We start from the raw sequence: 22,193 nt of genomic DNA, 5'->3' as shown, positions 1-22,193 counted from the left end.
ACAATGATAAATCAAAGATCAAGAATAAGAACCAAGATCCATTCTGAAGTTGAATCTTTCGACATCCTTAACCATATAGAAATAAAACAAGTTAATCATAATTAATCACAAAATAAAAATAAAAATATCAATATGAAACATTAAATAAAAACTTCTTAAAAACCCTTACATCTTGTGTCTAAGAGCTCGAAAAATAAATCTAGTCGTCGATCTTTGAATAAATAAATCTAATTAGATATAGATAAATAAAATTTTATAAATTTCTTGATGCCTAATGATCAAAATACTTGTAGTTGAATGGTTAAAAAGGATGGAGAATTTCAGAGGCTGTGAGTTAGGAGTTTTTTTTTTTTTTCTAAACTCTAGTTTTTGTTTTCTTATCGAATCCATATATATATTTTTAATAAATTTATTCGTAAAAAATGTTTAGATATGTGGTTTAGGAAAGTGGTTAGGGTAAGATTTAATAGGCAATTGGAGTGTAAATTTAGTTGGGATAAGGGTAATTATTTTTTCATTTTTTTTTTTGTTTAAAAAGAAGAAAGCTACAAACGAATGGTACAGAAAAGCTGTAAAATTTTGGAAGAGAATAGTAAAAAAGTATTATATTGATAACATGTTATAAAAGAAAAAAATATAAAAAGTATATTATGTTGATAATGCTTTTTCAAAATTTATATTTATAAATATAAAAAGTATAAATGAAATAAAATTCTACTTCTAATGAACATTAGAGTCCTAAAGTATCAAACTTCTTATTCTAATGGATATCTACTTCTATAATAATAAAATATTTATAACACATATGAGTTTTTTTTCGTATTTAGTAATTTTTTCATGTCATGTTTTTGTTCGCATCAGTGTCAGGCATATTGTCATTTAGGGTATATTCAACATCATGAGTAATGGGATGAAAATGTAATTATTAGGGCAATAATTACTTTGTAATTCTCTTATCATGATTGGTAATATAATTACACAATTATATAATTTTAAATTCTAAAAAATAATTCATAATGCTTTAGAAAAATAATTCTCTAAACAAGTAACAAAATCTAAAATCAAATCATCATATGTAATATGTTAATCCAAAAAAATGTTCTCAATACAAATACAAATAAAATTATCTAGAAAAATAAGCTCTCTAAAAAAAAAATCTTTTGTGGTTTTATCTAATTACTTTACTATTTAATGTTAGTAGGATTATTCTCTTTCTAACACTAACTATATACTCTTTATCATCATTAATTGGTTCTAAATCTTAATTAATTATAAATATTTTAAAAAAAGGTACAACTACATTGTAGAGTCCTTACTAGCAGGCAGCGTTGCCAGCAGTAACCTAGTAGAGTTACGATTAATCAATGGCTTTCTCAAACAAGATTGAAAGACAAGAATTCGACACATTCCTAGATCTCAGAATAGGTTGCTAATCGAATGACGAAATGAGTATATTATAATCCTCTGAGGCTTTTCGAGGATCCACTAATTTCTATTCATGAGATTTCGGAGTTTGAAAGTACTGTCATTAATCAGATTATTTGATTTTATTGTTTTTACTTAATGCTATTAATTTTTACTGAAAAAAAGTACAACTACAATTATAGTAATTAACGGGCTAAATATAAATAATTTATAATAAATATTATATAATTTAAAATTAGAAATACTTTAGTTCAATATTTAATAGATGAAGATATCAGAGAAATTCTCTCCTTAATAAAAAAATTTTAATTATTGAAACGAAATTAATAAAATAACCAATAATTATATTTAAAAATAAAAATATACACCCTAAAATTAAAATATTCAAAGAAAAAAAATCCAATGAAGAAGCCCAAATAGGTTCTTGATCAGCAAGCCCAAAAAATCTCGGGTCCAAAATCTGAAATAATCCAAAAATGAGTCGCTTCAAATCTGAGAGAGAGAGCTGCTGTTGTCGTACATCGTTCTTTCAGGAAGATCAATCCAACCAAACATGCAACAGGTATGGGCATTCTCCAAAAACCCTGGCAAAGCCCTTTTGATTGTTTCATCTTTTGTTTATTTTTTCCCGATTATCTTTTGGATTCTAAAATGAAAAATGATTTTGAAGGGTACCGGAGGATCTGAGACGGAGGTTACTTGGGAGGATCAACAGAATATTAACAAGTTTGGAAGATTAAACAATCGATTTCATGAGCTTGACGATGAAATCAAGGTTGCCAAGGTATTATTTTGGTTTGGGTTTTCTTTAATTTTTTTATATTTATTTTTCTTTTTGGATATTTATGATTTTTTTAACTTTAGCATTATTTTGAGGTGATTTTTCAGAATCATAGAAACCCTGTTTCATTTTTTTGCTATCTTGATGTTTAAGGTCTTCTATTTATGATTGTTTTTGGAATAGCGTTTGTTTCCTTTTGTTTGGGGAAAATGTTACCTTTTTTGTTCTCTGTTTCCCCTTCATTTTTCCTTATTCTAAATATCTGAGTTGTTGAATTGGCTTTTGATGATTTAGATGGGTATTGAGAATTGAAAAAAGAAATTATTGAATTCGCTTCTGTGGATTGAGAAAATGAAACTGATTTTTCTGTAAATTGTGGATAAATTCTCTTAGGTCACATTGGGGAGCTTCTATTTGCAAAGATGAATCTGGATTTCAATAATAGCTTAAACTGTGTGATAAAACACATAAGGGTATGTAAGATTGCAAAATAGCACATTTTACTTGATTGTCCTGCTTATAAAATTTGTATTTTTAACAAGTTTAGTTCCTTTAATATTTTTTAGTCTCAATTTCTATAAAATTATAATAAATTTATAAACCATAATTATAATTATAACCATAATTAATATATTAGTAAATAATATTAAATAAAATATAATCATTATATTTGTAATGTAGGACATCTACTAGTTCACTATTAAGGAAAAAAAAATATCTTTTAATTTTTTAATTAGTTTTAAACTTTATTTAGGAAGAAAAGGCCTAAATCTATTAAAATAATAAAAATAAAGGGCAAATTGGTCCAAATTTAAAATTATAATATAAGATAACCTAATGGATGGGCGGTAATGAGATTACACCCTGTATTATGATATCTTGACACTATTCCGTACTGTGAGATTACGCGATGGTTGAAATGTTCACAATCAAAACACCTTAATCTCACTCCGAAATGTAACATTACTGGCTGTAATGTTATATTTGGTGAAGCAAATGCCCTTAAATGTAACTGTCATGATTATTTTCTGAATCCATGGATTCATTGGTTGCCTAATCAATAGTGAATCTCAAAATTTTATTGATATTTTTGAAATTTATTTGAAATTCACGTTTTTGTTCTTTTCAAAATATAGACCTTTGAGTCTCAACTAATTCACACATAATGCATGCACATCTTTCAAACAATTTATATAGCAAATAAAATACAAATACAAATCTTCAAATTCATGTTCCAGAACATAGCATAATGTTAATTGGCAAGAAACTTTGGTGACATAATGAGTAATTTGATCTGTTTGATCTTAGAATAAAAAGAAAAACTGAAGCTGCCTCAACTCACTGGTTAGCCTTGAACTTTTACTTTGACTCTCTGGTGACAAAAACTAGTTGGGTATGTCCTGCTGAAGAGCCTTAAACCTGACAGGTTAAATTTTTGTTGCTTCTGACTGAACTGCAGTTGTTGCCATCGTTTTCCTGTTTTAGAAACTGTTCAGACTCCCCATTCCACCTTAAAATTGCTCTTTTTGCCCCACTGAAGTGTGGGTACAATCTTATGGCATTTCTTTTCCTGACAATAGTCTTCTTTTCTTTTTTACCCCCAGGAAGCAATTGATAACCTGGAGGATGCTAGTAATGAGTTGATTTTAACTGATGAGGAAGTAGTACGGTTCCAAATCGGAGAAGTCTTTGCTCATGTCCCCAAGGAGGAAGTGGAGACCAGGATAGAAGAGATGAAGGAAGTGAATAGCAAGAACTTGGAAAAGCTCGAGGAGGAGAAAGAATCGGTTCTGGCACAAATGGCTGAGTTGAAGAAGATTTTGTATGGGAAGTTCAAGGACTCCATCAATCTTGAAGAGGATTAATCCCCTTGGTTTGCTTTTCTTTACCTTTTAAGTTGGATTACTACTTGCTTGTGATTGATATCAGAGCTTTGGTCATCTTTCTTTTTCGATTTTAGGGTTTGTCACCCTAAACTTCCTGGATATCCTCTTTGACATGAACCTATAGACAGATCAATGAATGAAATGGTGTTATGAATTGTTGCCGTTTGTCACTTTTTGAAATTGTTGCTTTAGTACCTTCCGCTTGAAACTTTGTGGAATGAAATTATCTGGAAATATGCTTTGTGTTGGAGTATGCATGATGTTATAACATAATGCTAAAAGCTGAGGTTTAAGTCTAGGATTCAAATCTTTGCATTTGCAACCCTCGTCCTTGGATTATTTTCAGCTCTGCTCATATGATACCCGATCATACGTAACTAAGCTAATGACACCAGCATGTATTCGGGTGAACACCATGGCCCTGGTTCTTGATCCGACTTTCTGCGAAAATCAGCTTTCCAATCATTGACTCAGACCCATTGTTGATGTCCTCGTTTCGCAATAAAGTGATATATAGGACTATTAGCAGATTAATACTTGGGAATGGCTTATACATCACATATCCTGGTTCAAACAGAAATGTTGCAAAAACAATCAATCATATATTGAAAAAATTGCATCAAAAAAAAAAATCGAAATATCTGGTATCACTTCATCTAAATCATTGTGTTGAAGCACTTCAACTAAAATCATTAAATGGTAGCAATTAAACAATACATTCCCTCAGCCCAAAAATGCATAGTGGTGTTGTTTACATTAGAGAATACAAAAAATTGGTTACAAATCTTAGGGTTATTAAGCAAAAACCTGTTTATAACCAAACTTTTCTTCATGTCCAAATGTTTCTGATATTTTGCATTAAAAGAATGCCCCCAAAATGCAGCACCATTTTCCCTTGATGACACTTTGTTTGTCCACTTTGTTAAAATTGTTCTTTTTTATGGTTAAATCAAAGAAATAACCTAAAAATAATGAAGTCAATATCTCTTTCTCTGTTCCCTGGCTTTCTCTTCGTTTTGCTCCTTTTTTTGTTGTCTGACTCTAGATCTGTACAAAGCCAACCCCACCACTTCAATATGACTGCATCACGGAACATGCCACTGCTTGTGCCCAATGCCTTAGCTTTGTCTTCACTTGCTGAGGATCTTCCCCTGTCATCAGTATTGCAAGCAACTTGAGTTTGGTTTTAAACAAATATTTTTAGGTCTTATTTTGGGTTTTAGAAACAAGTTTATATGCTGTGATTGTATTGGGAAATAGAGGAAAGAGGGGGGGGGGGAGGGTTGGGGTTTGTTGTCTGAAACATTACCTGGGCTGCAAATTTTCCACTCTTGATCGCTCTTAGGACTTCCAAAAGAAGAAGACCTGCCACCTAGAGATGATAGGGAAGAAGAACGTCGGCTATGAGGCGTGGAAACTGGACTAGGAGAAAGCTGACGGTTTACAGCAAAATAAAGGTCCAAAGCAGGCAATGTATTGCAAAGCTGTTGCCCCTCTTCCTCATTGAATCCAAACCCAAGCTCAATGCAACCTTTGAGTTCATGCAAGTCTTCGTCCGTCAATCCATTCCCATTACTCTCCGCAATCCCATTCTTCCCTCTTTCCTGACGAAGAATCTGGCGTCGCCTTCTCTCCCACGCTATGTCCCTCGATGTCTCCAACATTGATAATTGCTTGGATAAGTATCTCCTGTTTCTCATCAACGATGGCACCGCCGTCAGCCGTGGCCCTTCTTCCGTGTTTTTCCCTCTTTCTTGACGGACAACCTGCCGGTTCCTTCGCTCCCAATCCATTCCTCGGGATGTCTCGCACATGGATAATTGCTTCGATAAATATTTTTTGTTTTTCATCAATGGCTTCAATGGCATATGTTGAAGTTCTTCAGTTTCTGCCTCATATATTGATGCTGATGATGAAGATAAAAATGAGGCGTCAACCATTTTTCTTGTCATGACTAAATTTCTTTATCTATTATCAATGGAACCCTCCCCCCTTCCCCCCAAAAGAAAAAAAAAAGTAATGAATGAAACCAAAAAATCAAAACAAAACAATAAGCTTCTTTTTCTCGTATCTTGTTCCCAATAAATGGAACAAAAACAGAAGCTTATTGTCTATTTCCGGCCACGATTATCAACTTCAAAAACGCCGACCAAAAAAATATATGTAAGGGATTGGGGGAGGGGCGCTCTGAATGAATATAATAGCTATATATCGCAATTTTTCGGGGTGTTTGGGTTTTTTTTCCTTTTTCTTATTAACTTTCGATTTGTTTAATGAAACAACACCAGCCCAACCAGTTTAATCTGGTTAGGATTTAGAGAGCTTTAATGGCGAGACAAAGGGTTAGCTTCTGTTAAGGATTTGATTCGTTATTCGACCATTCATTTATAACTGTCAGTTTTGCAATCCCTCCAACAATGTTTATATTTGGTGCATGAAAAACGCCATTTTTGGACAGAGGATGTTAGGTAGAGAGGATGGCTCACCTACATTCTTGTAAGATTTTTTGTCTTTGATAGACAATATTGTTTATCGTATATACTGTTTTTACAGTGAGTACCAACATTTTCGGATGGTTTAAGGGAAAAAGAAAGCCCTAGAATCAAGCGAAAAACTATGGACAACGACACATGTTTGTTTCTTAGCTTTTGCAACAGACTTCTACAAATTTACAAAATCTGTGCTGTTGTTTGTAGCGTCGATTTTTTCCCCTTAATTATTCATGTGCTGTGCATTTTACGATATGATTATGGAAGCATCATCTTCCAAACATTGTTTGGATACAAAATTTAACCACATATATAAGTCGAGTTCTGAATTATTTACTCTTCATTTAATTTTTTTTATTATTTCCTCCACTAAAAACGTATAAAGCAAACCATTCAACATGGTGGCATTAAAGCTAATACAATATTAATTATTGTTATCATAATTTTTAAATTAATCATTCAATTAATCGAATATTTTCGTTAAATGTTTAATGGGAAGATGACGTGATAATTAAAAATCAATATAATAATAATTTTAATTCATAATTTTTACATATTATATCAATTTAATCATAATTAAAAAAATTAATCTTCAAACTTACAAATAATCTTTATCTAATCTTAATTTTAAAAACTTAAAAAAGAAAAAAGTATATATAAATATATAAAAACTTTCAAATATACACATATATATTGTGGCTTCCCCACCGCCACTTCCATCGTTGGTAGGACAGCCAAAGGGTACACAATACTACTACGACACAAGAGTAGAAAAGGACCAACAAGAAGTAGCAGCGCCAAACAACAACAACAAACAGCAGCATCACTTGATAAACTGCCCCCCCCCCAAAAAAAAAGAAAAAAAAGAAAAGAAAAAAGAGAACGAAAAATAAATTCTTAGATGGAACTAAAACAAAATGGAGTGTTTGCAAGACTGAGTAAGGGGTATAAGAAGGATGAAGCTTAAGAGGGAGAAGGAACTGTTAGATTTATTAAAATAAATCTATAATAAAATTTAATAAACTAGGATCTGTCATGTCAAATCATTAAGAATAAATCAAGAACAAAACTAGATGCGGAAGCGTACCTAAATCCATGGATTCCTTAAAAATTTCTAGATCTTGGGGATTTTATCTTCCAAATTAGCACACAAGAAATTCAGAGAATATTTGCTCACTCTTTCCTAATGATGGGATATTAGAAAAGATATCTTGTGTATAATTTGGGGACCATAACCCTAATATTTATAACCTTAGCATATTAGTTCTAATCAAATTCTAATTAGTCCATTATTAATTAGAATTTAATTAGAAGAGTATCTACACATATTTGACCCATACTTTATTTAATAATTAAAAGCCCAATAAAATTCTAACCAAACTAGATCACTTTTAATTTGGGCTAACCTATCATGATAGTAAATAATAACATGTAATTATCCTTATTATATATGTGATGTCCAAATTTTCCAACAATCTCCCACTTGGACCACATATATATACTGATTACTTTATAATTACATGTCATTATATAACCTTATGAGCTCAAAATTTTACTATCATATCCAAAAGGTATTCCGAGCAATCTCATCCATTAATTATGTTAACATAGAACCAAGGCAACTTTCGTTACATATATCGTAACTAAATCCATCCATGATCACATATATTAACACAACCAAATGACATAGATCAAGTATGGATGTGTAGTATAGAAATTACATGCAATATGATCTAAACATGTCTATTTCCAACTAGTCCTCTTTAAACTTAAGTGTGGTCAATTTCAAAATAATAAACAGAGTGAATAAACTGAATACTTCATTTTTTATCAGAAAATAACCAAATACATAAATGTTTGAAATATAAACTCCCACTAAATCATGATATTCTCAAACAATGTAACACCCATGTGAGCAGTGTGCTCATGAAAGACCTTGGGTGGTAAACCTTTTGTGAGCGGATCCGCTATCATGGAGTTTGTCCCAATGTGCTCTATGGAAATTTGACCATTTTGCACTCTTTCTTTTACAACTAGGAACTTTATGTCAATATGATTTGACTTAAATAAACTCCTGTTGTTATTGGAAAACAGTACTGCTGACTTATTGTCACAAAATAATTTGAGTGGTCTTTCTACATTCTCCAAAATGCGCATCCGCAACCATATTCCATGGTTTGATGCCTCATAGCATGCTGTAAACTCTGCTGCCATAGTGGATAAAGCTACAAGTGTCTGTTTGACACTTTTCCAAGATATAACTCCTCCGATTAACAGGTAAATATAGCCTGATGTAGATTTCCTACTATCTTGGCATCCAGCGAAATCAGAATCAGAATACCCTACGACCTCCAAAAGATCTAATCTCTTATAAGTAAGCATGTAATCTTTTATTCTCTGAAGATATCTCATAACCCTTTTGGCTGCTATTCAATGGTCTATACCAGGGTTGCTTAAATATCTGTCTAGCATCCCAACAATGTACACAATGTCCAGACGCGTACATACTTGAGCATACATTAAGCTCCCAACAACTGATGCATAGGGAATATTTTGCATTTTCTAAATTTTAAGGTTACTTTTAGGGTATTGAGTAAGACTAAAATTGTCTTCTTTAGCGAGAAGGGTGTCACTTGGTCTACAACTCTGCATGCCAAACCTTTTGAGTACTTTATCGATATAGCTCTTTTGTGATAATCCAAGAATACCTTGAGATCGATCTCGATGCATCTGAATTCCTAAAATAAAAGAGGCGTCCCTAAGATCTTTCATCTCAAAATGCTTGGATAAAAACCTCTTAGTTTCGTGCAATAAGCCTATATCATTAGTGGCAAGCAAAATGTCATCAATATATAGAACCAGAAATATGTACTTACTCCCATTGAATTTGTGATACACGCAATCATCAACAATATTCATCTCAAAACCAAACAAAACAATTATTTGATGAAACTTGTGGTACTATTGACGGGAAGCCTGTTTGAGTCCATAGATGGATTTTGTCAATTTGCAAACCATATTCTTTGAGTCTTTTGACTTAAAATTTTTCGGTTGCACCATATAAATTGTTTCTTCAATGTTGCCATTAAGAAATGTAGTCTTAACATCCATCTGATGTAACTCAAGATCAAAATGAGCAACAAGCGCCATGATTATCCTGAAGGAGTCTTTAAATGAAACTGGAGAGAAAGTCTCTGTAGAATAAATACCTTCTTTCTGAGTATATCCTTTAGCTACAAGACATGCCTTATACCTTTCCACATTACCATTTTCATCCCTCTTGGTTTTAAATATCCATTTACAACTAATTGGTTTTGCACCTTCAGGTAATGGGACAAGTTCCCAAACTTTATTGTCTTGCATAGATTTATACTCATCTTTCATGGCGTCAATCCATTTTTGAGAATTAGAACTTTTCATGGTCTGATGAAAATTGATTGGATCATCTTCTATCATTCCATTATCATCCTCGTGTTCTTGGAGAAATACAATATAATCATCTGGAATAGCATTTCTCCTTTCTCTTCTAGACCTCCTTAATGGCACTTGTTCTTGAAGTTGTTGAGTTTGTTCTTCTGGAACAATTACCTCATTTTGAATGGGGAGTTGTTCAACATTATCTTGTAGAGGTTCTGGATTCACTTATTGATCAATGATAGGTATAAGAACCTGAATATCGTCAAAAGTGATAGTAGGAATTGAGTTAGAATCTAGTTTCTCCTCAAAAGCAATGTCTTTAACCTTATTTCTCCCCCCAAACTCAACATCCTCAAAAAATGTTTCAATTCTCGTCTCAAAAATATTCCTTATTATGGGATCATAAAATTTATAGCCCCTAGATCTTTCAGAATAACCAATAAAGTAGCTACTTACTATTTTGGAGTCCAATTTCTTTTCATGTGGCCTATAAGGCCTTGCCTCAGCTGGACATCCCGAAATGTGAAAGTGCTTTAAACTAGGCTTTTTACCTGTCCAAAGCTCATAAGGTGTTTTTGCTACTACTCTATTGGGTACTCTGTTCAGAATGTAAGCTACTGTCTTTCATGCTTCTCCCCAGAGGGACTCAGGTAAGGTAGAATGAGCAATCATGCTCCTTACCATATCTTTAAGAGTTCTATTTAATCTTTTAGCTATACCATTCATACTAGGTGATCCTGGTATCGTGTGCTGTGGGACAATATAGCATTCCTCTAGGAATTTCACAAATGATCCTGGACATTGTTCACCTGAGCCATCATATCTACCGTAGTACACACCACACGATCAGATCTGACGTTTTTAATCTTTTTGTTGAGTTGATTCTCAACTTCAGCTTTATAAGTTTTGAACACGTCCAAAGACTGAGATTAGGAACCCATAATGTGAGTAATCGTCTATGTTATGAAATATTGTTGACCATTCTAGGATGCTGTAGGGAATAGCCCACAGATATCTGTATGAGTTAATTCTAAGACATCTGAAGATCTGTTTGCACCCAATCTCTTGGTTTTGGTCTGTTTTCCCTTAATGCAATTGACACAGACATCAAAGTCTGTGAAGTCAAGGGACTCTAAAATACCATCAGACACAAGGCGTTGAACTCTAACTTTTGAGATATGACCTAAGCGCCTATGCCATAATGATGCTCAATTTTCCTTATTTAATTTGTGTTTAATACCACGTGATTCCACATGCAAGGTTTCATTATAGGATACAACTGTTTCTAGCAAATAAAGGTTGTCATAGGTATTTAAATAACCAATTCCAATAACATTAGAATTTAAAGACAAATTAAATTGATTGTTTCTGAATGAACAATAATATCCAAATTTTTCCAACGAAGAAACAGAAACTAAATTCTGTCTAAATGACGGTACAACAAAAGTGTCTTTAAATCCAAATAAAAACTAGTTCCTAATAACAACCTAAAATGCCCAATTGCTTCCACTTCTACTGATTTTCCATCACCCACAAAGATGTGTCTTTCACCATCTCTTGGCTTTCGGTAACTCAGGCAATCCTGAATAAAAACACTTATGTGAGTAGTAGTACCAGAATCTATCCATCAAGTGTTTCTAGGTACTAAAGCTAAATTAATCTCAGAACAAACCAAATTAAGAATTATACCTTTCTTTACATGCCAAGCATGATATTTGGTACAATCTTTCTTTACATGTCCAGACTTATTACAAAAGAAACCACTCTCTGTAGCTTGTTGTTGTTTCTTTTGAGCTAGACCCTTAACAGCTTCATTCTGATATTTTCTTTTCTTGCTCTTGTCCTTAGGGGCATTGGCCAAATGAGCACTTTCAGACTTATCATGCTTTAACCTTTCTTCCTATTGCATACAATGAGAAATGAGCTCATTTAGGGTCCATTTCTCCTTTTGACAGTTATAACTAATTTTAAATTAGTTAAACTGTGCAGGAAGCGATACCAAAACCATAAGAACAAGTAATTCCTCAGAAAGCTTGATCATAAGTGCCTTAAGTCTTGAAGCAGTATGGAACATCTCCATAATGTATCCCTTACGTTTCCTTGACCCTTATACTTTATAGACATCAAAGAAGTCAAAAGTGATGTCATCTCAACCTTATCGTTTTTAGCAAAACGTTTCTCAATTTCATCAAAGAAACCTTTGGCCTGAGTAATCTCTTTAGATTCTGTGCCCCTAAAGACTTCTGGAATGCTGTGTTTCATGATCATTAGACTCAAGCGATTTGAACGATCCCACCTCTCAAAGTCCCTCTCAAAATCCCTCTTAATATCAGGGGTGCTTTCAGCAGTGAGAGATGCAGATTGTTCTTCCCTTAGTGCAAGGTCTATGTCCATACAGCTAAGCACTATAAGTAAGTGCCTTTTCCATTCCTTAAAATTAGTTCTATTAAGCTTGGGTATAGAATTTATATTAGCAGATATTGTGGCAGGAGAAGATGAATTAGCTGAATAGAGAACAAAAACAAGATTAAATAAATATTCATAAGTAAACAATAAATTCAAGTTAATGACTAATCCCATCTCAAGATACCAAACACTACATTAATATCAAGTCTTTGGACAATAATATTAACAGTAAGCGATACTCTTGTTGTAGCAATCAAACATTGACAATAAACTATGTCAATCAATGAATTAATCTTTGGACTAACTTATTGCTCACATAAAATACCTTCTAATTGTCACACATTTATCACCACAGATGTCGTTGTAATTCTGCCAAATATTAACTTACCTTTGGGTCAATCAATAAACGCATGAATTAAAAAAACATATAACCATCTTAATATTTCAAATAAACTAATCTACACAAAAGAGGTCACTTTGGCGGCATTTTGTTTTAACTAATTTATTTAAAATATTTAGACATCCTCAATTAAAAGCAAAAATATGAATTTATTTGTTCCAATATATTTACCTTAATTTCATCTTTCAATCAAATTAAAAGATAAAACATATATATTTATATAATTTTCTAAAACATTAAACCAATCAAAGCATGCATATATTATATATTTATATATACAAACAAAACATATATATGAATCAATTTCTATATATATATTTCTATATATATTTAAATGTCATATAAGATTAAAATAATAATCACATGCATTGCAAATACACAGGAATTGAATCGCAATATTTTCAAATAAAGCTTAAAAATGTAGGTATCAAATTACACAAATATTTTAAAATTTATTATTGAATCTATTAATTCGAAAATCACCAAATTTTTTTATATGTATTCAAGATAATAAAAAAACTTTAATATAAATCTTCAAAAAACAACATATATATCCAAAATATAAAACCCATGAAATTTCATGAATCAATTATTTAAATAAAGAACCTGAATCAATTCTTAGGATCGTAACTTGGCTCTGATACCACTTATTAGATTTATTAAAATAAATTTATAATAAAACTTAATAAACCAGAATCTTTCATGTCAAATCATCAAGAATAAATCAAGAACAAAACTAGATGCGGATATTAGAAAAGATATCCTTAGCATATTAGTTCTAATCAAATTCTAATTAGCCCATCATTAATTAGAATTTGATTAGAAGAGTATCTACACATATTTGACCCATAATTTATTTAATAATTAAAAGCCCAATAAAATTCTAACCAAATTAGATCACTTTTAATTTGAGCTAACCTATCATGATAGTAAATAATAACATGTAATTATGCTTATTTTATTTGTAATGTCTAAATTTTCCAAAAGAAACAAGGTGAAAGATGACAAAATGAGCTATTTTGGTAAAATGAGTCATTTCTTTTTTTTTTTTGATCGAAGTTGGGGAAGATTGATTTTATGACATGCACAGAGCACAGAAAGGTTTTTTTATGTTGCTGTTCGTAAAAATAGTCTTTCGATTATCTTTGATTCTCCAAAAACTTAGCGTGTCTTTCTTTTTTCGTTTGTATTAAAATACAAATGCACTTTCAGTTACAAGCTTAAGGGGCCATGGAACCCTCGCGTTTTTCTTCGATTTGTCAATAAGAGAAGTTGATAGCAGCAAAAAGCTAATAATTTTAACTTTGAAAACTGTTTTTACTACAACAACGAACCAGAACCAACGTCTGTTCTTCATTTAAGAAGAAGCCAAAGCCCACCCACATCAGCATCTACTCACTCTTCTTTTAACGGAGAAGCCACCGTTTCTGGACATGGAGGCAACGATGGTTTAGTGGCAGTAAGGGAAGTTATTTTAATAGTTAATTTTTTTCTAAAAGTATGACTAAATCAAAATAACACGTAAAAGTTAAAGATTAAATTATTATTATATCGATTTTTTTAATTATACACTTAACAAAAGGTAATAAAAATATCTTGATTAATTGGATGATGCAATAAGTAGATAATGTATTAACTTTAATGCCACCATGTTGAATGTTTTTAATGGAGGAGGAAATAATTGGAGAGACTTTGGAGCAATTTCATGGTTAAGTAGAAGCTTGGATTAATATCTAAGAGCTTGGAAGATAGGTATGCGCTTAATGAAATTTCCATTCATCTCAACTATTCTTAGAGAGTTAACTAAGATTGATTGATCAAGGCCTTAAGAGTATTAATAAATAGTAACATGATAATCGAAAATTTGAGAATGGTTTTATGCCTTAAATATGAACATATTGAATGAAAAATATTGGAAAATGATATAGGAATTGGTAAGTTAAAAGAAACTAAAGAAATATCATGGTAGTCGAGTAAGTCTTACATGAATACATTCATGGAATTACAATATTTCTTTTAAAAACAAAACGTGTCACATAATAGGGTTTGAAGAAAAATATGTAAAATGATAAAAATGATGCAAGGGAAGAGATTTGAACTTGGGTTTCAATGATAGTTTCACTAACAGTTAATCAACAGACCAGTAAATCATTTGTTTCTTAAAAGTGCACAGATAATTTCAAAAATTAGGGCATGATCACTCTCTCTCAGTTTACAAACTCGATTATACTAACACATGATATTTGGGATGTGACAAGTTGACAATGGTTCCCAACCAATAACAACTTTGCCTACAACTTTGCCTAATAGGTTAGGTGGTAAGGTTGTGAGGGCTCCTAGCACGAGGTGAGTGGATCGAAAAGGCTGCTAGGCATATAGTTGGTGATAGAGTGCAATGACACACAACACAACGTATCAAATGTGATGGGAGAGTATTTAGCATACCATTGCTAATATACAGACTAAAATGAATCGTTTGATGAAATATAAGTACAATAAAATTAAAATTACAAGATATATATTTATTTTAAAACATTATTTATCATGTATTCTCTATATTTTAATAAAACCTTAATTAAATTGATTCAAACAATTTAACTTATTAAAATTTGATTCAATTATATTTTAAAAATAAAAAAATTAAATTAAATAGCTCTAGTGTTAAATCTAAATGATACAACTCGAAATAATTTAAATTTGAAAACTCCAAAGTTTTGCCCAAATACCGTGTACAAGAAATAACCTAAATCTATGTATAGATACCCACATTTACCATCCAATTATTACAACAAAAACTATCAAAAACCTAGGTAAGACTTCCAAATAAATAAACAACATTAAATTATTTTCCTCTGCATGTTAGATACCTACCACTTTATTGTTAAAAAAAAATAAAAGCTACTAAACACTTTTGGATAGCTACTAAACACTTTTGGATTTTTTTTACTCTTTAAAGACAACTCATATTTTCAATATTTAAATAATGAATTTAGACTAATAGTTAGCCAAGTTCTTGACTTTCCTAAAATGGATAAAAATCAACTGAACTAAAAATATATAAAAGTTGCTTTTATATTCTCCTGATAAATAATTTCAGAGCCTATTTTCAATAGTCTAAAAAACCACTTGGATATCACTTTAACTCAAATAGTTACGATGAGTGAATTGAAGGAATCTGACATGGACTCGAAGGCTACCATCTCTGCATGCTTGGAAGATGACAATCCTCCAAGTGATTATTCATCTCAATCTTCGTTTCCTTCTTTAATTTTTGTTTTCTTTGTATGTAGGGCGTGCCTAGTATTCTTCTCCCAGTTAAATTCTGCAATTTTTTCCTAGTTAAGATTTGATTATTCCAGGGATATTTTAGTATGATTCAAACTCTACTTAGCCTATTTAAAGGGGTCTTGTATCCCTGTTTCAAGATGCCAATAAAAAAAGACTTTTCTTTATGGGTAACAAGATGTTGCCGCATATGAGTTTTTGTGAGAGTTTCATCGTAATTATGGAGAATATTTTTTCTTGTTTGTTTAATCATTTAGTGGAAAGTCGAAGTCTATTTTGCCTGTGGTTTTTCCCTCTTTGAAGGTTTTCCATGGAAAATATTTCTATTCGTTCTTGATAAATGATAAACGTAACATATTTTAGCCTTATTCTTAATGTGTTTCTGGATGATTATTTGATTTAAAATGGTGAATTTTATGCTCCTAATCCTTTAAATTCATGTTTCTATACTTAAGAGATCATTTGGAAGTACAAAGAGTGAAAAAAGAGAAATCAAAAAATCAGAGCAAGTTTCAAGAGCCACACTGGCTAGACACACGACTGTGTGAGCCACATAGGCTGCCACAAGACCATGTGCTAGACCATGTGGATTTCATGAACTGCACTCCGGAAACACGAAAAAACACAATTTTTAGGTTTTTTTGGGCATTCTAAGACCTATATATACCAAATATAAGAAGAGGGGAGTAAGCCGTCAGAGAATATTAGAGAAAAGAACTCAAAAAACACCATTGGAGCCAAATCTAGAGTAGATTTATGTCAATATTGAAGATCTCCTTTTGATTTCTTTGAAGTTTATTATGAGTTTCCTTATTTCTTGCAATTATATTGTCTTTGGGATGTCTTTAATTGCGATTACGAGCTAACTTTTTAAATACCTAGGGGACATAAACCTTATGATGAATTATATGTGTAGCTTTTTGTTTAACGCAATAAATACTTGGATCTTGTTTTCAATTGTGTGCTTATTTGTAATACCCTTAACCTGTATATGCCACCGGAATAAGGTTATGAAGCGTTACGGGACTTATTTCTTAAAAAATCATTCATTTCACATTCATTTCTCAAATCCAAACAAAATTCATTCAAATACAGTCATATAGTCCTTAACACGAGCCTTCGGGGTTTAAAACAAGCATTAGAAGTGATTCGGGACTAAATCGAATACTTAATAAATTTTTAGAATAACATAGAAAATTTTCAAAGTGCAGGGGACACACGACCGTGTGGCCAGACCGTGTGTCTCATACGGCCAAGAGACACACTCGTGTCACATGCCGTGTTGACATTTGAAATGGGATCAATGGCCATGTCCCGGCACGTGTCCGACCTTGTGTAACTCTCTGGCTTGATTCACAAGGCCAACCACACGCTCGTGTGACTAGCCTGTGTATTCTTCGAAATGCACACGTCCGTGTGCCAGGTCGTGTGCTAGGCCGTGTGAACATTGGAGGGTATACTAACTTGTGCCACACGGCCTAGCCACACGGGCCAAGCCACACACCCATGTGCTAGGTCGTGTAAAGCTACTAACTTGGTTTCTAAATAAACATCAGGGGACACACGGCCGTGTTGCCTGGCCATGTGTCACACATGGCTGAGAAACATGCCCATGCCTCAACCCGTGTGGACAAAAAAAAGGCTATTTTCCAAGCCATCTTTCTTACCCAAATTTGCATCAACCTACACATACCAAATAGCATATGACCATAGACATTCAAACCAATCTCAACTAAGTCCAAATCATGCTACACCAATACCAACAACCATAATGCTCATAAACATCACATTTTTCCATTTCAAAACATACCAATATCACCTTTAAGAATTCACCTAAATGGTCACTTTCATATATGCATTATTTTGCCTAATACTTAGCATGCTAATACGTTCTCAATTTCAACCATTTTCTACCTTCAATACCAGTTCTCAACAAGGCATTCACATAGCAATTATAAACCACATATCAAAGGGCCATATATATACATATATACATTTCAAAATATATAGCTACTTACAAGCCAATTCAAATGGCTAAAATTCATTAAGACATAAAGGCTATACTAGCCAAAAGACCTATACATGCCATATAACCCAAAATACACAAATTTCAAAAGTACCAAAATAATGATTGGATAGTGTGGTGACAATTCCAATCCGAGCAAGCTTCGAAATCACTATAAAACATAGAAAGTAAACAGAGTAAGCTATTAAGCTTAGTATGCTCGTATGGCTAATAAGTACAACTTACCATTTAATCATAATTTAAGTAATTAAACATGACATAATGCAACTCAATTTAATCCACAGACCTAACACATATTCATCCATAAGGTTAGACATAAAATTTACAAATTTCATAGATTCAATGCTTATATGATTCACATACATACCTGTGATGATACGTATCAATCTCTTATTCTTTCATTCCATTTATATACCCATTGAACATTTTGGAATACTATCGGATACTCAGGAATCTCGCACACTAAGTGCCAATACATGGTCAAAACCATTTCTATCTCATATCTAGTATAAATGCTCACTCTCGAGCTATCACTGGGTCTGCTTACACAAGCTGAAGGCCAAGACGTAACTACACAGTACTGCTCACACAAGCTGATGATTAACCGTAACACATGCTAAAAAACTCAGCCACCGATAGAACGTACAAGACCAGCACCCAAAACACGGTAACCTCTAGTGACATGTCATTTGTATCCTATCTATTCCTAAGGTTCAATTGGGATCTCATATATTTTCAAATCTTCATCGAGTATTTCCATGAAGTTGTATTCATCAAGAATGCAATAATAAAGCATTTAAAACATGATTAATTTAATGCTTGTTAACATACGAACTTACCTTGAATTAATACGGAGAAAATCGAACGATCAATCCACTATTTTGTTTTTCCCTTGATCTAAATCCACACGTTGCTTTTCTTGATCTATATAATCAAATTTAACTTATTTAAATATCATTCTATTCAATTTAATCCAAAATTCATATTATGGAAAAATTACTATCTTGCCCCTAAACTTTTGACTTCTTTACAATTTAGTCCCTATCTCATAAAAATGAAAATTCATACAATTTAATCCATACCCATCCTATCGGAATTCTATAAGACTCATAGCATTCCAAAATTTTCATTCTTTCACACATTTACTACATAATTTTCATTTTTCTCAATCTAACCCCCTAATTTGCAATTTCATTCAAAATCGCTTAACAAATGTTGTTTATCTAACAACAACCATTCATTTTCTATCATTAAGCATCAAAACACATACACATTCATCAATGGTGAAACCCTAAACTTTTAACAGTTTTGCAAATTAGTCCCTGGGCTAGCTAGATTAAGCTACAACAACTCCAAAAATATAGAAATCATTAAAAACCAAGCAAAATTGAACTTACATGCACGAAAATGGCTTGATTGAACCTAAGCTCTCCTCCTATGGTGATTTTCGGTTGAATTTAGGTGAAATGAAGAAGATGTTTTAGTTAATTTTATCATTAATTACTAATATACCTTTATAACCTTTTAAAACTTTAAAAATTTCACTTGTACTAGGCCAACATCTTCCACTATCAACAATAATGGTATAATTATCACATAAGGACTTATACTTTAAGGTTATATAGCTATTTAATACCTTTAGCTACTAGAACACAACTTTTGCACTTTACGTGATTCAGTCATTTTTATCGAATTAAGCATACAAACGACAAAATTTCTTAACGAAATTTTTATACAATCATACTATCATGCTGTAGACCTCAAAATAAAAATAAAATAATTATTTAAAATTTAGATTTGTGATCCCAAAATTGTTGTTCTGATTTTACTAAAAACAGGCTGTTACATTAATTCATGGTTTAATATTTTTAGATCATTAATCCATATTTGTTGTGTTTAATTTAGACGAGGAATAGACCCTGTTTAAGGGTAGATATAGTATAATTGAGAGTAGTTGCATGCAATCCTAGAAAGACGACATAAATCTACCAGATTAGAGTCAAATCTAATAAGGGGATCTATAAATCGAGTTAATGAGAAAATAGGGTTTTAATTAGAAAGAAATTTAAAGTAATCAACCTAGAGTCAATTGCTCTGTCTCTCGAAAGAGATATTAGAATAATTTAGCGATTTCTAGAGATCAAGATACTAAGTGAATTTTTTTTTAATTCAGATAGATAATGGAAAACCCTACACTCGTGCCCTATGTTGGGATGGAATACGAGGCATTACTAAACTTAAACACATGTATTCAAACAATTTCGAGTCACCAAGACTTGATTAAATTTAAAACTTTTCCAAAACTTCTTATCAGGGGCTTATAAGGCCCAAAGCATCTGTTAGAAATCACTCAGGACCAATTTGGGTCCTTTAGTCAACACTAGGAAAATGACCTTTGAAACAGGGCACATGCCGTGTGGATGGGCAACATGCTTGTGTGGAACTTGAACATGGTAGTGCTGATGGCCCGCGTGGCATACATGGCTTAAGCACCTAGGGACACGCCCGTGTCCCATTCCCATGTGAATTAAATTCTAAATTTAAGCCTACAGGGGTTTTACACGGCCTGACACACGCCCGTGTGTAAAAGTATGCCCAAAGATCAATCATGAGATGGTTGTAATAACATACCTGATTTACCATGTTTATTAATATAAGGCGTTACCATTATTATTTCAGTTTCTTTTCTGTGTGTATAAATAAACTATTTTATAATAATGTCCGAAGAATAATATGATTATTCTTAAAATGTCCTTAGTCAAGTATTGTTGTTGACTAGGACAACAATAATGCATTAAGACTAACATGTAGTTGATTGATGATAAAGAGTTGTCATTGATATGGAGTGTCAGAATCAATGCATGAATATGTGTGTTAGAGAACAACATATTGGACTGACCCGCTATGAGTATGTTTCTTGGATTATTATGTAATTGTCACAACATTACTCATAGTGATTAATATGTATATGATCCTCAGACTTGAGATCATCATTATCCCAACATCGTGAGCTGTATATTTTGATACAGTCAAACGTACACCATAACTGGTTGTTTTATAAAGGCTGATGTTGGATATACCACAATCTATGTAGAGGGATATGGTTGATCAATATAGGATAAATCCCTCCTACATAATGGGAGTAATATCTTAGGCCACTTGATTGAGTGAGACTAGAAATGCATGGCCATGCTCAAATAAGTTTATATGAGATGTCATACTTATTTGTGTATCATAGTCTACTCAAGGTATCAAGAAACATGGGATGGACTATGCAAGTGTGACTATTCCATGAATTGTGTCCATTCCAGACATAAATGACTTAAGGATTAATGCATGAAAGGTTAATCACAAAAGATTATGTCGAATCATTACTTCTTGTAACTTAGGTACCAATGACGCATCACTAGATGCCATTCATTATTTATAACATTAGAATTGTTCTAGTATTACTGCTAACGTTACAAGAACCTACAGGGTCACACCCTATGGTTGAAATGAACGAAATAAAACATAGTTGGTATTGTGTTTGGTTGTCACATGAATTAAATTAATTATAGAATTAATTTAATTGGGTAATCAAATATCGAACATATTTATATGTACAAGGATGTTGAACACATAAGGAGAACATAATTCTATTAACATATGGATTTGGTTCGTATATAAATTTAAATAAATATAGTTTACTGAAATCATTATTATAATTAATGTGATTATAATTTTCGGTTAAAACATTATTATATTTATTTATTTTAATTATGATTATTATGTTCGGATTAAAATTTAATAAATTAAGAATTCATTATATACATACCAATTATAAGGGGAGGTATATATAGAAAGTGAGAAAAGCCCTAAAAAGTGAATATATATTCAAACCCGAAGCTTTGCTACTAGGTCTAGCAGCCGTTAAGCAAAATATCTCTGAAAATAGTTTTGGGGATTTCTTCCGTTCATTGTCAACTGGGTGGATTACATAGAGGTCGGGATCATAAAGATTGCGGCTTGGATTTGAAAGTAAAATAGTATTCTCATTGCCGAGGCTTCACTGTCTACTCAGATTGAAGTTTTGGTA

At 32.2% G+C, this 22,193-nt stretch overlaps 2 protein-coding genes across 5 annotated transcripts; one reads left to right on the top strand and one right to left on the bottom strand.

The window, feature by feature from the left end:
* The first annotated feature begins 1,864 nt into the window (after nt 1–1,864).
* Nucleotides 1,865–4,262, top strand: LOC121212441 (probable prefoldin subunit 4). 3 transcript variants are annotated; one of them, XM_041085127.1, is made up of 4 exons: nt 1,925–1,987; nt 2,096–2,209; nt 2,600–2,679; nt 3,811–4,262. In XM_041085127.1, exons 3-4 carry the CDS (start codon nt 2,629–2,631, stop codon nt 4,069–4,071), a joined length of 312 nt encoding a protein of 103 aa, XP_040941061.1. In that variant the 5' UTR covers nt 1,925–1,987; nt 2,096–2,209; nt 2,600–2,628; the 3' UTR covers nt 4,072–4,262. The 3 variants fall into 3 exon arrangements, with proteins under 3 accessions (XP_040941060.1, XP_040941061.1, XP_040941059.1); XM_041085126.1 differs by lacking the exon at nt 2,600–2,679 and having other exon boundaries at nt 1,865–1,987; XM_041085125.1 differs by lacking the exons at nt 1,925–1,987; nt 2,600–2,679 and having other exon boundaries at nt 2,069–2,209.
* On the bottom strand, nt 4,173–6,449 carry LOC107936908 (uncharacterized). 2 transcript variants are annotated; one of them, XR_005907632.1, is made up of 3 exons: nt 5,402–6,449; nt 4,900–5,243; nt 4,173–4,656 (listed from the first exon to the last, which is right to left on the bottom strand). XR_005907632.1 is itself a non-coding variant. In XM_016869696.2 (2 exons), exons 1-2 carry the CDS (start codon nt 6,042–6,044, stop codon nt 5,164–5,166), a joined length of 723 nt encoding a protein of 240 aa, XP_016725185.1. In that variant the 5' UTR covers nt 6,045–6,449; the 3' UTR covers nt 4,692–5,163. The 2 variants fall into 2 exon arrangements, 1 of the variants encoding a protein (XP_016725185.1); XM_016869696.2 differs by lacking the exon at nt 4,173–4,656 and having other exon boundaries at nt 4,692–5,243.
* Nucleotides 6,450–22,193: the final 15,744 nt, after the last annotated feature.

The sequence above is a fragment of the Gossypium hirsutum genome, chromosome A13 (assembly GCF_007990345.1).
Source record: "Gossypium hirsutum isolate 1008001.06 chromosome A13, Gossypium_hirsutum_v2.1, whole genome shotgun sequence".
NCBI lineage: Eukaryota > Viridiplantae > Streptophyta > Magnoliopsida > Malvales > Malvaceae > Gossypium > Gossypium hirsutum.
The sequence above is the reverse complement of the archived record's forward strand: the minus strand, read 5'-3'. Positions and strand labels throughout refer to the sequence as shown.

What these genes read in the sequence shown, in the direction of transcription:
- LOC121212441 (XM_041085125.1), top strand. Translation starts at nt 2,084, where the DNA reads ATGATTTTGAAGGGTACCGGAGGATCTGAGACGGAGGTTACTTGGGAG. An exon ending in ATGAAATCAAGGTTGCCAAG is followed by an intron (nt 2,210 to 3,810) that starts GTATTATTTTGG and finishes TTTTACCCCCAG; the next exon opens with GAAGCAATTGATAACCTGGA.
- LOC107936908 (XM_016869696.2), bottom strand. Translation starts at nt 6,044, where the DNA reads ATGACAAGAAAAATGGTTGACGCCTCATTTTTATCTTCATCATCAGCA. An exon ending in GTGGAAAATTTGCAGCCCAG is followed by an intron (nt 5,244 to 5,401) that starts GTAATGTTTCAG and finishes TACTGATGACAG; the next exon opens with GGGAAGATCCTCAGCAAGTG.